Here is a 17,155-nt window from a genome sequence, read left to right as displayed (position 1 = left end):
GTCCACTGCAGCCTTATTCAAAATACCCAAAAGATGGAATGAAGCCAAATGTCTACCCATGTATGAATGGATAAAGAAAACTTGGTATATGTATCCAGTGGGATATTATTCATCCATAAGAAAGGAATGAAGTTCTGATACGTACTACAATGGGGACGAGTCCTAAAAACATATGTTATGTGAAGGAACCATGCACAAAAGGACAACTATTCTATAATTCCATTTATATGAAATATCAAAAATAGACACATTTATTGAGACAGAAAGTAAATTAATGGTTAACGGGATGGCGGCGGGAGTCATGGGAGTTATTGCTTAATGGTTACAGAGTTTTTGTTGAGGCAATAGAAAAGTTTGATTAATAGTGGTGATGGTTGCATAACACTGTGAATGTATTTAATGCCACTGAATTGTGCACTTAAAATGTTTATAATGGAAAATTTTAAAAAACAAAACAAAACAGGTAGCTTGGTCCTGTTTCCAAAGTCTGATTCAGTGGGCCTAGGTTGGGACCCAAATCTTTTCATTTCTAACAAGCTGCCAGGTGATGGTGATGCTACTGGTTCTGGGACCTGCTTTAGACTGAAACATAACAAGAACTCCAGGGCTGGGAAGAAGAATCTTGGTTTCAAGGGATGGAGATCTGAGTTTGAATCCTGAACATACCTCTTTATTATAGCTGTTGAACTTGTGTTGCTTTGCTTTTTGAAGCCAGTGACGTTACTCTCTTGCTTAAATTCTTTCAGTGACTCTCTATTGCATGTCAAACCAGTGTAAGATCTGGTCCTTGCTCTCCTCTGCAACCTTCTCTCATGCCGTTTTCTCTTCTGCCCACCATGCCTCAGCCACACTACTCTTTTTATAGTTCCTTGAACATAACAGGGCCTTTTCACCTGCTTGTGCCCAGGAAAGTTTTCATTCGGTTGTTTGAAATGTTGTCTTCTTTATTTTTTTTAATTAATTATAATTTGTATTTTAAGTGCTAGGGTACACGTGCAGGATATTTTCCTGGAGCACCCTCTCTTTGCAGGTCCTTCACCATTACTGCATGTATCGGTTAGCTATTGCTGCACAACAAACCCCCAAAACTCAGGGGCTTATATCAATAAGCTCACAGGTCTGCTGAAAAATTGTGTTGATAAGGATCAGTCTTGGTTGATCCCCTCTAGATTTACTCATATGCCTGTAGCTGGCTGGTGGAGTTGGCCAAAGGCTGACTCAACTGGGATAGTCTTAGTCCCATGGTGATTAACTCCTGACTGGGGCAATGTTGACGACTGGACCATGTGTCTTTCATTATCTAACAGGCGAGCCTGGGCTTGTTCCCGTGGTGCTCGGCAATGTTTCAAGGTAGAGTAGATGCTCACAAGACCCTTGAGGCCTAGACTAGGAACTGGTACACCATAGCTTCCACAGTGCTTTACTGATCAAAGCAAGTCACAAGACTAGCCCCAGACTTAAGGGGTGGGGAAACAGACTCCCCCTCTTGAAGTGAGGGTGTACAAAGTCACTCTTCAAGATGAGTGAGTACAAATGGGGAATCAATTTGCAATCATTCTATCACATACTTTCCAACTGAAACATCTCCATTTCCGTCCTCGCACTCACCGCAGTTTGAGAGTATAGGCAGGGCTGGCTTCATGGGCCATCAGCCTGTGCAGTCCCACGGGGGCGGTGCTTAGAAAGGTCCTGTGATTAGATTAATGCCATGCTGTTGCCCTCTTCAATTGTTTAGTAAATTTTGAACAAGGGACTCTGCAAATTATGTAGCAGTTTCTAAGTATAGTTTATGTGGGTGTTTATTTGTTCATCATTGGTCTTTCTAGATTGTAAGCTTCACCAGGGTCAGAACTATCTCTCATTCAGCAAGTGCTTAGAAGTACCAGGTAAATAACTGGCAGACAATATACTGTTAATGAATGAATGTACCAGTTATGAATCTATCTTCTTATTTGTAAAGTTCCAGAGATGTCTTTCCTGAAGGTAATGCAGATTATATAAGAATATGTATTAAAAGCAACTTGCACATAGTACGTTTGTAACACATGTCCCCATCCCTTTTTAGTATTTAAGCACATAAAAATGCATTTCTTGGCATTTAATGCTCCCTGTATGTTTAACTGTATACTGTAGAAATGAAGGCACTCTTCCTGTCTTTTAGGAATTTCTGTTTTAGTTATGAGGATATGATTAAGAGAGAGAGAACAGTTCTTCCTATTATCTATTCCAGCTTGATGAGTGTATGATTCTCTGTAGATATAAAGAACTTTGTGCTTGAGCTCAAATACCTGGTACAGACAGATAACACAAAGAGCGTTCAGAGACTTGGACAATCATTTTGCTGCACAGGTGGGTTATGGAATGTAGAGGACAGAACCAACAGTTATTGAATGCTTCCTATGTTACAGACTTTGGCCCTGCGTATATTATCTCAGTTAATTACATTTCACCTTCAGAGAAATCCTACTAAGTTAGTGATTTTTATCCCCATTGTATAGGTCAGGCAATTGGACTCAGAGATTAAGGAAGTTGCCAACCTTATATAGCCCAGAAGTGATGGAAATGGGATTTAGACTCAGGTCTTTATGATTTCAAAGTCTTTGCTCCTTCATTCAACAAATATTTATTAAGGGCTTACCCTGTCACAGTTACCACTGTGTTGATTAAGGAGACATGATATTTAACTACACCAAGTACCACCAGGAGACAGAATTTGTCTTTTTCTGGGTTTCCAGCTTCAAAGAATAGGTGATCCCAGTGGAAACGCCAAAAGGCGATGGCAGTTTCACACAGCCCATCTTCCTAGAGAGCAAGGCGGTTCTTCTTGCTTCCTAATAGGGGCGGCTTCAGGGAATGGCTTATTACAAAGATACTTTCCATGGGGCAGCTTTCAAAACTCATCTTCTCCTTAGAATCCTGGATGCCAGGCAGTGCTTCTGGCCATCCTTTTATGAGAAGAAATTGCTGGGGTAGGGGAAATATGTCAGTGTCTCATTACAGAAATTACCTCTTGATCAATTCAACACTACAAAAATCTCCCTGAAAAAGAGGCAGCCACTTCTCAGGTGAGACTCAGCATAGCTCCAGGCTTTTAATATTTATCTTGTACATGCTGCCTCATGGATTCAACAACCACATCTGCTGAATTGCTCCAGAACTAAAAATGCTTATGATGTGCTTTCAGGTTAAAATAACATTATTCTCTATTTTAAATATTATTATGTTGCTTTATATGCAAAGTAAAAGCTCCTCACTTGTCAAACCTAATTTCTGGACCCTTGTGGATCCTTGTGGGTAGTGCAAAAAAAGTGCTGCTGATTAAATAGCAGAGGATGGAATCACTTGCTTGGTGCCTGGTACATAAGCCTCTAGCATTAGGTAATTCCTGTCTCAGACACAGAACACAAGCTGGGAATTTCTTCACTTCAAAACAGCATCCATTTGAGAAAAGCTGACCAGTAGTGATAGGCTTATCTGAATCTTCTGATTGTCATAGATTTTCATTATCAGGATGGTTGACTACCCACTCAATTTCCCTTTGATGCATTCTAAGCTGATTATGCTGTTACAATTTCAGAGGGTGAAAAATAAAAAAATGAGCCGAGGTGAACCGAAGTAAGTTATAAGGATGCTTCAGGGGTTGAGTGTTCTGACAATTTCTAAATAGTTGAGGCCTCAGGGAGACTTTTCATTCCAAAGCCTTTCACAGAGGCCAAGGCTCTCCTGTCTTTGTTTCTCTGTCTCTGTGTCTGTCTGGTGAACTTGGGTCTGAAAGCTTTCCCTTACCTGGACATCACTGTCTCCTCTAACAGCTGAGGTATCACTGGGAAGTGAAATTGATAACAACTTTTTAAAAATTCCACAGCTGTTGTGTTTACCTCAGCTGCTTCCCATAATTCCACAGATGGTAAACATATGTTTATAGGCACATTGAAAAAGAAGCTATATTGGATTCCTCCCGTCTTTAATTCTTATTTTTCCTTTCATGCAGAAAGTCAAAGTCACAGAACTGGGGAATCTTACACATTTGAAGATTAATATTTCTGTGCATTAAGACTTTGGAAACAGCAGGACAGCTAATGATATGCTAATGAGCTGACAGTTTTTATTGATCGAAAAGTGTCTTTCTTGGCGGTTTTGCATGCTGGAATATTTTATTAACGTCTTCAGGGCAGAAGTACATGATTGGTTGCATTTTGAAAACCCTCCCTGTGAGTTTCCCAGGTCCTACTTTTTGTTAGCCTGTTTCCAAAGCTTGAGTCCCTGCCAGTTTATAAACAGAACACATCTTCATCCATATATTTACATGCCCAGCAGGAAACTCTCCCACCCCTTTTTCCTCTCTCTTTCAAAGCAATTTGTTTCAGTATTTTAGCATACAAAAAAATAGAACCATTTTCTTCAATGTAAACAGAGATCTGCAGGGAAATAAGAGCATTAAAAAAGAATTAGCATTTGGTGGTGAAGCTGCTTTCATTTGTATCAGAAAGCTTTGCATGTTTAGAAGAGCTGCTTAATCTTAGTTATTGCATACACAAGAGGGACCTAATTGGATAATTTTCTAATTTTTTAATTGCATCTTTCTATATTTCTTAATGCAAAATGAGAAACGTTCTAGGAATAATAGAAATAATGGGCATTAGTTCCCTAAACATTAAAAATCCATAATATACAATGTACCTGGTGCAAATTTATTTTTCAGTGCATGGTGAGCTGACAGCAGGAGGTACAGTGTGGCAACAGGTGGATTAAACAACAGGAAAAAAAATCAATTTTTCTGCCGTCCATCCGTACTAATAGTAAAAGCTTATTAATTTTGGGCTCTGCACCTTAGGGATTTATTTAGGGCCTCAGATCAGCTGAAGTTCATCATTACACTAACAATAAGAAAATGGATTGTTTAGCAAATTAATAGTGTAAATAAGATTACGGGGGGCGGGGGGAGGAGGGGAGGAATATTAGGCTACCTAAAAAGACTTCTGTTTTCTAGCACTGAAAAACTGTCTTAGCAAATTATTTTTATCTAATACAAATAGTTTTGCATGTTTGATTAGTATCTATCTATTAAGGCAATTAAGATAAAATCTCATTTTGATAACAAGACCTCTTTGTAGCAACATGTTGTTAGTTCATGTTAAGGGGATCCCTTAAATGATATATTTTTACCTACAGCATATTGTAGTGACCCAGCACTGGTTTTAGAGTGTTAATCAAAAAGTGTCTGAATCTGTCTCTAGCTAATGATAAACAAGTCTCAATCAATTTAGAAAAGTTTATTTTGCCAAGGTTAAGGATGCACCCATGACACAACTTCAGGAGGTCCTGAGGACATGTGCCCAAGGTGGTCCTCATGTATACCCTGTTTTATACATCTTAGGGAGACATAATACATCCATCAGTACATGTAAGATTTACATTGGTTAGATCTGGAAGAGTAGGACAACCAGAAGGGTGGGGGCTTCCAGGTCATAGGTAGATTTAAAATTTTTCTGATTGGCTATTGGTTGAAAGCATTATCAGTAGTAAGGAATGTCTGGGTTCTGATAAGGGGTTGTGGAGAAGAAGCTTTTATCATGCAGATGAAGCCTCTAAGTAGCAGGCTTCAGGGAGAATATATTGTAAATGTGTATCATTAGACTTAAGGTCTGTGTTGATGTAAATGCTGGAGGGGTTTAATGAAGCATGTTCAACTCCTTTTCATCATGGCCTGAACTAGACTTCCTGGTTAACTCTGGAATGCCCTTGGCGGAGAGAAGGGGGTTCATTCAGATGGTTGGGGGCCTTAGAACTTTATTTTTGGTTTTCAAGAGTTAGTAGCCCTGTAGTATATAGCCTAGGATTAAGGTATCCTTTAGAAAAGCTACTTAGAGTATCAAAGCCTTAAATTTCTCATAGGTCATATGACCAGGTAATCTGGTCCTAGATAAGTAGTTCTTATGGAAAGTATCAAAATGACCTCAAGACAGTTTTCAAAATAGTCATGACTGTTCTTTCAACCTCTTCCAAAATTCTGATATATACCCTAAATTAAAAACTAATGCCCTACATGATCTTCACAGATCCTAACTGTGCTCAAAATTATGTGGTTCAGTATTGTATAATTCATAGTTTTCAATAATTCGATGCTTTAGAATATTTATTGTGTTTACTATGTGAAATCTACTACAATAGGAACTTCAGGGGATACTAAGATGAAAATATATTATCTTTGCATTCATGGTGTTTATAATACAATCTAGTAATTCTGTTGGGTTTTATTCAGTTCCAAATCAGTAAGATTTTACTCTATTTATATATGAGTTGGATGCAATAATTTTAACCATTGTGAACTTTTAATGAGTAAACCCTCTTGCTCCAAAAGAAGCAAATGGTTGACAATAGAGCAGAATTTTTCAAAGTGAGGTCCTTTTACCATTCATCAGAATCATCTGGAAGAGGTTTTTTTAAAAAAATGAATATTCCTGGGCTCACTCCAATCCTACTGAAACAGGATCCTTTGGGTTGACGCAAGAATCTGAATGTTAAGCAGATACTCAAGGTGATTCTCAGGAACTTGAAGTTTGAGAAACACTGCCAAAATGAATAATATGAAATAAAGCATAGGTCTGAAAAAAGGAGATCAAATGAGGTCAGCTAATACAGGCCCAGATAGAGTTGCATTTTTCAGTTAAATGTAGATACATTTAGAGTTAAATGAGGAGAAATAATAAAAATTTTGTCTTTTTATCCCTTATCTCCTTTGGGAGAAGTTGTAGTGCTGAAAGGCACATTTTCATCTGTGGAAATCCTCATAGATGATATATATATATACTTTTTTTTTTTGAGAGGAATAAGGCTGATTGAGCTCCTTTGTAGTTTTATACATTATAAAATCTCTTTTGTAGTTTTATGAAGGAAACTACGTGCTTAGCAAATGCTTCTTTTATCAGCAAATGTCCTGGCAGTAAATTGTCCATATAGCAATTTAATACCAGACCTTCTGATTCTTATTCTGGGGAAGGTGCTGCGATATACATAAATATGTGTAGTCACATGCATACACACACATGCACTCAGACATCTTTAGATTATAAATGGTATCTGTAGGGTATCACCACTTTTCTTTTAATCCAGCATTGACTTACAACCATTCAAATAAATTAACATTCCCATCTTGATTCATTTGGTAAGAACACATTTTCATGCCAGTATGTGGGCTCACCTCTATGACCTTTCCTTATAAAAAATACCAAGTGCTTTGGGTTTTTGTGTTAATGAGCATTGGGAAGCTGTCAGCTTTTATTTCTGTTTTTTGTTCAAGTCAACATCATTGACCTTCGCCTAATGATCTATGTAACATACGCACACAGGTACCAGAGATTAAAAGTGGAAAGACAGGGAAGTGAGGAGAAATGCACATAGAGGAAAGGTGTGAGGGCAGGTGATTTGTAAATCATAATGTCACTAAAATGAGTAAGGTCACTTGAAAAGGAAAAGGAAAACTGCTGTGTGCTGTATTTTTTTGCTTTAGGATTAGTGGAATGGGGTATTATTTTAAAATGAGTTTTCAGTTTGGTTTTGGAAAGGGATTTAACACCATGACACATGTGCTCCAGGATTCTGGGTACCCTTTTCCATGGATGATAAAAATAAAAATAAACTAGGGTCTTCTGATGAACAGGTATGGATCCGATCCTTTTCTGTACATATACTTCCACCAATTCTGCATCACCAGCTGTCCTGGTTTGCCTAGGAGCCTCTGTTTTAGCGCTGAATTTTTCCATGTTCCAGGAAATCCATAAGATGGAAATCTATGGTTTTGTCTGTTTACATTCTTTTATTATTATTATTTGAAAAGTAATGGAAGCACAGATGTCTAAAATGTGACAATTTCAGTTTGGAGGCCTGTTTCATTGACCTAGAACATGAGTGCTGGGTGGATCTTTAGTTTTTTCATCTAGCACTTCTTTTCCAGATGAAGCAACTGGGGCCCATAGAAGGTGGCTAACTTATTGCCTAAGTCTGCGCAGTTAGCTAGAGACAGATCCAGAACTTGAAACCAGGTTCCCTGACTTCTAATCCATGCTTGTCTCAAATTGCCACGTGTGCTTGAAGGTGTGATAGCCTCTCAAAAGAGTTAATTTGTTTTGAAAGACTGAGTAATTTCATCCTAGAGAGAAGTTAATTCATTTAGATTGTGCTCCATTAATTGCTCCCTAGTATTCCTCTGCAAAAGATTATGAATTAATATTGAAGAGCAGTGGCAGAAACTTCTTCCCCATGGGGAGGCTGTCTTCTCTCATAATCGCAAACACTGCATCATCTTTGAAGAGGAAGAGGTTAATAAACATATAATTCTGTGGAAGAGGTGCTGTGATTCTGTTATTTCTATTAATATTTCCAATTAATATTTTTTCTTGAAATAATAAGCCAAAAACAGCATTTGCTGATTGCCTTCTGCTGTTTAGAAGGTGAGCACATATATGTTAAATGTTACTCCCTCTGAAAGACTTGCAGCACTCTCTTAAGCCTATATTTTATTTATAGAATAAGCTCAATATTCTGAACCAGCTTCTACATCTTCCATCTGTTCTGTAATATCTCTGCCATCAAATCAGAAAAAACCCTAACAACAGAATCTTGAAATTCAACTTGAAAAATTCAAAAGCCAAGTCAATATTTTCATAGAGACATGACAGCCCTGATGACTTTCTTAAATTTGAGCTATTCTTCCAGACTGAATTACAGAATTAAAAGACCACCTTTTACTCTTGTCTTAAGACTCATCAACAAAGACTCATGTTACTCAATTAGTTGAGGAACAAGGATTGTTATGGAATTTTCCCAATGTCTAATTTTATTTCCTTGGCTCAATGAATCAGTAGAAAAATTTTAGTGTAATATGTTTCTATTATATTTCTTCCCACTTTAAAAAAATCCTGTAAATCAGCAATATTTAATATTCCAGGATGATTAGGGCATTAAGGAGAATTTTTATTGAATCAATACTTTTTACTGATGTATCTTTGGTGTTATAATCTATAATTGGCGTTAACTAGTGGTAACTAATTGGAGCTTTCTCCACATAAATGTACAATTCAAGATTCCTAAAGTAGGATGCTTTAGAGTAGTTCAGTATGTACTAAGGCCAGCTCACCCTTTGAATGAATCAATTTTTTTGAAAAATAATCTGACCTGCCAAGAGTATGTGATTGCATAGGGGCCATTTGAGCTGGTAACTGTAATCTTGATTGCCACCTGTCTCTTCTATTATCAAGGGGATCATCCAAGATGGGAAGATCATCTTTATGCCGAATGGATATATAACACAGTGTCCAAATCTAAATCGCAGTAAGTAGCAACTTAAAGCATTGTGATATATTATATAACTTGTTGATCATATCAGAGAAACATATTTGGAAAGATAGACCCAAATTGTTTACAGTGTTGACTTCTGAGGTGCTGGGGATAGTGAAAGAGAACTTATTATCTACATTATATAATTCTGTGTCTTTAAAAAAATATGTATCATTTATTTTATTAATCCGTTTTCTCACTGCTGATAAAGACATACCCGAGACTGGGTAATTTATAAAGGAAAGAGGTTTAATTGACTCACAGTTCCACATGGATGGGGAGGCCTCACAATCATAGTGGAAGGCAAAACAGGAGCAAAGTCACATCTTACATGGTGGCAGGCAAAGAGAATGAGAGCCAAGTGAAAGGTGAAACCCCTTATAAAACCATCAGATCTTCTGAGACTTATTCACTACCATAAGAATAGTAAGGGAGTAACTGCCTTCATGATTCAATTATTTCCAACTGGGTCCCTCCCACATGTGGAAATTATGGGAGCTACAATTCAAGATGAGATTTGAGTGGGGATGCAGCCAACCCATATCATTTATTGAATTAAAATTTGAAAAGAAGAGGGTTACATTAGCAGTTTCTATAGGTGGATGTAGAAAGATATGTTTAATATATATTTTTAAAAACTATTCCTTAAGATTCTTGACCTGGATGAGAGTTTACTTTTTCTTCTTCTATGATACTTCACATTTTTTAAGTTACCTCCCTATAAAAATGAGAGTTTAATTTTAACTTTAAAATGTCATGTTGCCTTTCTTTTTAGTTAACAATGCCTTTTTCTGTTCCTTTCTTTTTGCTTATTAAAATAGGAAAAGATCCAGACCTGAAATCCTCTGTGATTTCACTCAAATTTCAAAGCAATATCAACCAAAAAAACCCCCAAAACTCTTCTACATAGTCACATATCTACTGTTTTAAAATTTTATTTCTTATATTAGCACAATATAAATATATATATTTTATATTTTCTTTATTGAGCTTGCCCAACCTGCAGTGATTTCTTAAGCCTGGTGCAAGGAATAATGGATTTACAAGAGCTTTTGGCCAAGATGACTGCAAAAGTAGGTATCTAAATTTCATTTGTGATGTTTCATTTCTTTTTCTGTCCTTTCTGGAATTTGGAGTGATATGTTATAATGGAAACATTTTTAGCCTTGGCATCTGCTATATGTTACTACAAAAATGTTTTATTCTTACTCAAAATAGGACTACCAATAGTAAACATAACCATTCCTGTCTTTGATGCTATTAAGCTGTATCATAATGTTTACTTGAAAAATGTTTGGAAGCAAGAGGCAATATGTATCACTGTAGATTCCGTGGGAGTGGAAAAGGAATTTGCCTATTGGCTATTAAAGTAGTAACACTGTAAGATGATCTATGGTCAGAGCCACTGCTCTTATAAGCTAATGCATTTTGGATGTAAGAATAATTGCCAATAATCAGAAGGGGCAAAATAGCTATTGTTAGGAACAGATTACTGTCAAAGGAAGGCATTATATTACATTTTTAATGTATAATTTATTTCAAGGCTGGTCCTGAGTTAAATAGCAAAGGAGGCAAAGTTTGCCTTTCAACACCTTCGGTTTCATAATTCTGCACTTTTCCTCCTCTCCATTCCATCATCCACTTAACAAGCATCTTTTGAGGACCTGCCGTTTGCTGGGCACTGTGTTAGGCACAAAGAGGCAATAGTGAAAAAGACATACTTTCTACCCTAGATATGTTCATACTGAGTGGCAGAGCCAAATGTGTAAACAACCAAGGGCTTTAATATATATTCATAAAGTGTATATTCATAATGAAAAGCCCTGAGTCTTGTTGAAAAAGACACTGAAAATATAGAAAATGTGGCTAATGCTGTTGTTATGATACCAATCAGTCGTGGACATGAGTTCCAGCCTAGGGCGAAGAAAGAATTAGGTTGGGCCTAAGAGACATTATACTCTGCAAAAGGAAGAATTTTAATAACAGTGAAAATGATACATTAATCCTATTGTACCTGCAGCTAAGACTGCTCCCTACCATCAGCCATGGCATGTGCAAAAAAATTGGTGGGTAGGTAAGTGTTTGCAAGATAAGGCTATAGTTTGGACCCATGGATTGTGCTGCTGAAGACAATGTTTCTATTTCAAACTGGGTTTTTGGCTAAGCCAAGCCCCTTTTTTTCTAGAAAGGAGAGATGGAAAACTTTTGTAAGAAAACGATTGAGACTGAGGCTCAGATCTGAAGCATTAGCTTTTCACTTCAGAGTATAGTGGGAATGTGAAACGCAGGTGATTATTTAACTTCCCAGCTTGTGTTATAGAGAGGCTTTTATTTCCTGTTGTCTGGAGCAGCTTGATCTCAATACTGTTAATTATATTTTAGCATGCTCCCAAATTTTTGGAACAAGAAATATGCCACTCTGTCTCAGGTGATTGTGGTTCTTCATTCTCCAGCTTCGAGGATGTCGTTTGCTTTCTCATTCTTTCCCATTGCAGAGAATGTCATTTTTCTCTTTTTAGCCACACATCATCTAGGAGCCACAGAGAGCTCTATTCTCAAAACATTATTGTGTAAAATGGGCCTTTGTGAGGTAGGTATTTAATTGTGGGCAGTTGCAAACAGCAAATGGTTTAATCCATCTTCTAAACCTCCCTTTGGCACTTTGGCAGATTTTTAGGTCTGTTCCTTCCAAATAGTATGTAGAATTACAATTTGAAAACTGAGTACTTCCATCTTTGCTGTGTAATTTGAAATCTATGATCATCTAGAATAAGCGTTGGCAAACTTTTTCTGTAAAGGACCAGCTAGTAAATTTTGAGCCTTGCAAGCCAAGAGGTAAAATCAAGGATGTTATGTGTAGACTTAGTTCATTTAAGTATAATAATTTAAATTATAACTATTGAAAACTATAAGAACCATTCTTAGCTTATAGGACATATAAAAGTAAGTAGAGGGCCAGATTTGGTCCACTGGCCTTAGTTTGTCAACCATTGATCTAAAAGAAATTGAAAAGTCAGTAATACAAGCATTTACTATGTATTAGTTAAAATGCTTAAGCTTTTATATCCACTGTCACTTTAATCTTTACCACAATCCTTTGAGCTTGCTTTAATTTATTAGTCTGCTTTACAGATGAGACGACTGAGGTCCAGGAAGGTCTGATAACTTTTCCTAAGAGAGTAGATGGCAGAGCTGGGACCTAAACTCAGGTAGTTAGATCCTGAAAGTTGAATCATGGCTGAGAAAGTTTATGGTTTGACAAGAGAGGGTTAAGAAGAGAGATAAAAGCTATAAATAGGGAGTACTATTACTCTTTCTAACCCTCACCATCCACTGGCAGGAGGATGGAGATATTACCAAGAAAGAGCAAATAAAAAGAAAGGAAAAGAGAAAGGAATGTTTGATCATTTTATTGAGCTGAACTGAAGTTTTCAGATCATACCTGTTTGGAATGAAATGTGTGAACATAGAACTTGTAGTAACTTTTCAGAGAAGAAGGTTATGGCAAGAGCAAGGTCTCTTTTATTGTGTTATTTTATTTTTTTTTAAGAACAATGTCTCTTAATGCATGCTTCTGGCTATGCACTGCTTGTTTTCCTTGGAAATAGTGAAAATTATTTGACATTATTTACTTAAGTATTTTTAAACTAGATTGCTCAATCAGACCTAGGACAGGCCAGGTGAAGTCTCAGGAAAGGATTCTTTAAGGATTTTCAAGGAAGATTTTTTTTTCCTTCTAGCTGGTGACAAGGTCTGAACATGAAAGTTTTCTTTCTATGCCTTGAGCAAACCTCCTTCTTTTTGTTCATTCTAACACTGAGGGCATCACATGTTAGGCCAAATCTTTATATAGGGATTTGCTTTAAGGTACCCATCTTGGGAAGATAATTTTCCCCAACTCTGTCCCCCTATATCCTGTGCAACCATCAGGGTGGAAGCTCAAGGGCTCTACATTTCATCAGAAATCTTCAGGATGTTGTTGTCTTTGGTGCTCACTTATTTCCTGGGATCCCTGCAGTCACTTTGTTTTGGCCTCTGTGACTTTCTTTCTTCCTTTTTTATTAGCTCTGTGACAGTTTTCAAAAGTTTTTATTTATATACTGAATACAGCAGTTTAGTTGGTTCAGCTGGTGAAGTCCTTCAGGGTATGTAGTCTGCCATCTTGGCGGAGACAAAAATGTAACTCACTCTTTTGGCAGATGGAAGGAGATGGAGTCTGGAGATGTCAGGCAAACTTGAAGTTGAATATGGTTTGCAGATGCAAAAAGAATTCTGTGGCACTAAATTTATCTGGGCCCAGTCTTTATTTTTAATTAAATAGGCCGATTGTGGCAGAATTCAGTTAATAGGGCTGGAGGTAATTTTTGGAGTTTTGATTTGAGTTGTCCAGCAGTTCTGATTAAGATGGATAGACAGTCATATAGGTCATAGTGGAGATAGAGAATGGGCTTTAAAGTCAGGCTGATATGATTCTGAGTCTCTATTTTATGATTTCCTTGGATATTTATAGCTTTGAATAAGTTATTCGACTTGTTTCAGCATCTGTTTCCCCATATGTAAAATGATGACAATTATTCCTGCTCTTGTAAAGATTCCGTGAGCCCAGGAAAATGAGGTTTGTTGCATGGCACACAAATGTCATTCAATAGGTGGTGGCTGCTGCTATTTATACTCTTTTTTATTTTATTTTATTTTATTATTATTATACTTTAAGTTTTAGGGTACATGTGCACAATGTGCATGTTAGTTACATATGTATACACGTGCCATGCTGGTGTGCTGCACCCATTAACTTGTCATTTAGCTTTAAACCTAGAAAATATAGACAACCATGGTGGGATGATGGTTCCTTAGAGAAAATGGTCCTTAAGAAAATGCACATCTTCCCCAATGACTTGAAATCACAAAGTCTGGTAGAGCCTGTGCGTTGCTGTCAAGACCCTAGTCTAGGAGTCCTGGAAAACAGCAGGAAGTCCTTCCTCTTGGGTCAAGGTGGAAACCCTGGAGCCCTTCCAGAGAGGAAGCTCCGTGTATAAGCTAGAGAGGAATTGGTAGTCAAAGTCAGAACCAAACAGATGTAGATACCAGATCAGCCCAGGGGTCTGTGTAGGAGAGCTCATTGATCCTTTTCTCCTTTTAGGATTAGGCATGCTGGCAAGTGACTGTGCCCTTGCTTGATCATGGGAGCAGCCTGCACTGACATTCAGGTGACAGAGGTCAGGGTAGATAAGAGCTCTCTTGAGGAATTCTGGCATTTTGGCAAAACTATACTTTTTATAAGGCAGAGAAGAGATGGGGCTGCTACCTCAAGTAATAAACGTTTTTTGTCCTCCTACATTTCCCTTAGTGATCTACAAGCATCAGCCACTCCCCTGGCTTATTCTGAAGGTTCTCTCAGGTGGTTTTGACATTGTGGGAACTACCTACCTGCTGGGAACATTGTGATAGGGTCGGACTCTGTCCTGCTATCAGATCCCAACTGCACTGTGATCCCGTTCTGACTTCAAGCTCAGAAAGAAGAGATACTGAAGACTGGGACTTTCTTGATTACTTCTGTTTAAATATTTGACAAATCTATGTATGCAAATCAAGCGACACTTGTAGTGGCATTTAAGCTTGTGACATCTTTTATTTTGAGACTTTCATTGTTTTGAGGAATTCAATACTGATTTTTCAATTAAGCTTAAATGTTTAACAATAGAAGCTCTTTTTTCCTTTCATATAGCAAATGCCAAATAAATGGTATTTCAAAGAAAAGAAGCAATCCACCACATGACTAATGTACTTAGATCTGTTCATTGACCTCCGATGATAAAAAAGGCCTCTGCTCTCTATCTTTCATTATGCAGAGTTCAGAATAAATGATTTGGTCCACGGTTGCTTAGATAAATGCATAAACAAAAGGAAGACAGAATAGAGATATAGATGTGATACCATATCTATTTTGAATCTGCAGACAATCTTAGAGAAAGTGGCAGGTAGTATAGAAATAGCTTTTGAAAATGAATGTGTATAAATTCAGCATGCTAATACCAGTGACAGAAAATGTAATTCATTTTTTGATTCACAGTTGTTTGTCTCCTTTATTGCTGTTTTAGGATTTAGCAGGAGTAAAAGGGAAGGCAAGAGGTTACATGAAGTCTCTGAAAAATTAGCTTTTTGCCTTAACATCCCTTTGCCTTTGTGTCTATTTGGTGTGCTCTTATTATTACAGACAATAGGACTTTTCAATGTTGTCAGAAAAGGCTACAAATATTAAAAATAAAAACCACATTCAGAAGGGAAACAAAATCAGCCTTGAGAATAGCATTCATTATATTAAAACTGACACTTTCTTTGGAATTGAGTTTTGTAGGTGAGCATAGCTCAGCTTTGTGGGACAGTGCTAGAAATTGCCACTATTTCCCTTAGGCAAGCTCCTGGATTTTAAGAAAGCTCAGATAGATATAGAGTTGCCTTTTGGGCCATTTAGTCCTTAAGAAGTTCCGTTCTTGGAGTTATATAGACACCAGAATTGTTCCAGATTTTCAGAGTAAGGCACGTATGGGTCCTCTCACAAAGGTACACAATTCTGAGACCCTTTTAGGAGGAATGCAGATCTGGTTCACCTCTGTTGTTCAATCCAAGGTCATATATCTGTTACTGCCTTGTGTAGGAACTACTGGAGCTATAGAAATGAAGTAAAGATAAGTGATAAGTTGTCACTTTCTTTTTATTGAGGTTCCACATCTGTGGATTCAACCAACCGTGGACCAACAATATTCAGAAAAAAATTCCAAAAAGTTACAGAGAGTAAAACTTGAATTTTCCATGTACTGAGTACTGCATTGAATCCATGTGAATGAATTGATGTTTAGACATTGTATTAGTTATTATAAGTTATCTAGAGATGACTTAAAGTGTATAGAAGGATGTGCATACGTTATATGCAAACTATACTATTTTATATAAAGGACTTGAACATTTTCAGATTTTGGTATCTGCAAGTGGCCAAACCATATGCCATCATCCCTCAGTGTCCAAGAGTATCACCAAACTCAGCAGTGTATTTTATCCGTTTCCTAAAGCGTTGCCAAATAACTTAATTATCATAGATTCTATAAACTCTATGATTAGGCTGGAGTTTTGTTGTATTAATTTATTTATTTATTGAGATGGAGTATCGCTCTGTTGCCCAGGCTGGAGTGCACTGGCGTGATCTTGGCCTGCTGCAACCTCTGCCTCCCAGGTTTAAGAGATTCTCATGTCTCAGCCTCCAGAGTAGCTGGTGGTACCCACCACCACACCCGGCTTTTTTTTTTTTTGTATTTGTAGTGGAGACGGTTTCACCATGTTGGCCAGGCTGGTCTCGAACTCCTGACCTTGGGTCATCTGCTCATCTTGGCCTCCCAAAGTGCTGGGATTGTAGGTGTGAGTCACTGCACCTGACCTAGGCTGGAGTTTTAAATGAAACATAGATTTTTAGAAGATCATGAATATTAGAAGGAGTGATAGGAAGCTAATATTTCAGGCAGTGTCAACTCTTAGTTCTTTAGGGGCTGCTCATGGTGCATGGTGGTTGGTCTAATATCCTATTTGTTGTTTTTTCTACCCTTTGCTACCACCCACAAAAGGCAGACAAGGGGTAAGTTTTCTTGAGAAATTCCAAAAGCTTGGAGGAAGAGGATGAAATAAATGACAAAAACAAAGGTTAGAATTACATGTGGATTCCATTTCCAGAGAGTAGTTCTGGTATGAGTAAGTCAGAGGAAGGTGTATGAAATGGAACCACAGTTAGTGTAGAAAGACGGAAGTCATTCCCTAGGTTTATCTATTATGT

The 17,155-nt window shown here is 37.4% G+C and overlaps 1 protein-coding gene across 7 annotated transcripts in view; it reads left to right on the top strand.

Moving 5' to 3' along the window:
* The window catches only part of LOC129048673 (protein kinase C-binding protein NELL1-like), a 462,277-nt gene that overhangs the window by 252,526 nt on the left and 192,596 nt on the right, over window positions 1-17,155 (top strand). For all 7 annotated transcript variants that reach the window (XR_008511202.1, XR_008511203.1, XM_054524597.2 and 4 more), the window contains exons 6-7: window positions 9,258-9,330; window positions 10,327-10,409. Coding sequence is in view for 5 of the 7 variants with exons in the window: in XM_054524597.2 (XP_054380572.1) it covers window positions 9,258-9,330; window positions 10,327-10,409 (156 nt within the window). In the remaining 2 variants the exon portion in view is untranslated. The remainder of the gene's footprint in view (window positions 1-9,257; window positions 9,331-10,326; window positions 10,410-17,155) is intronic.

The sequence above is a fragment of the Pongo abelii genome, chromosome 9, assembly GCF_028885655.2.
Source record: "Pongo abelii isolate AG06213 chromosome 9, NHGRI_mPonAbe1-v2.0_pri, whole genome shotgun sequence".
Taxonomy (NCBI): domain Eukaryota; kingdom Metazoa; phylum Chordata; class Mammalia; order Primates; family Hominidae; genus Pongo; species Pongo abelii.
Note: the sequence above shows the minus strand (reverse complement) of the source record. Positions and strands in the feature narration are given on the sequence as shown.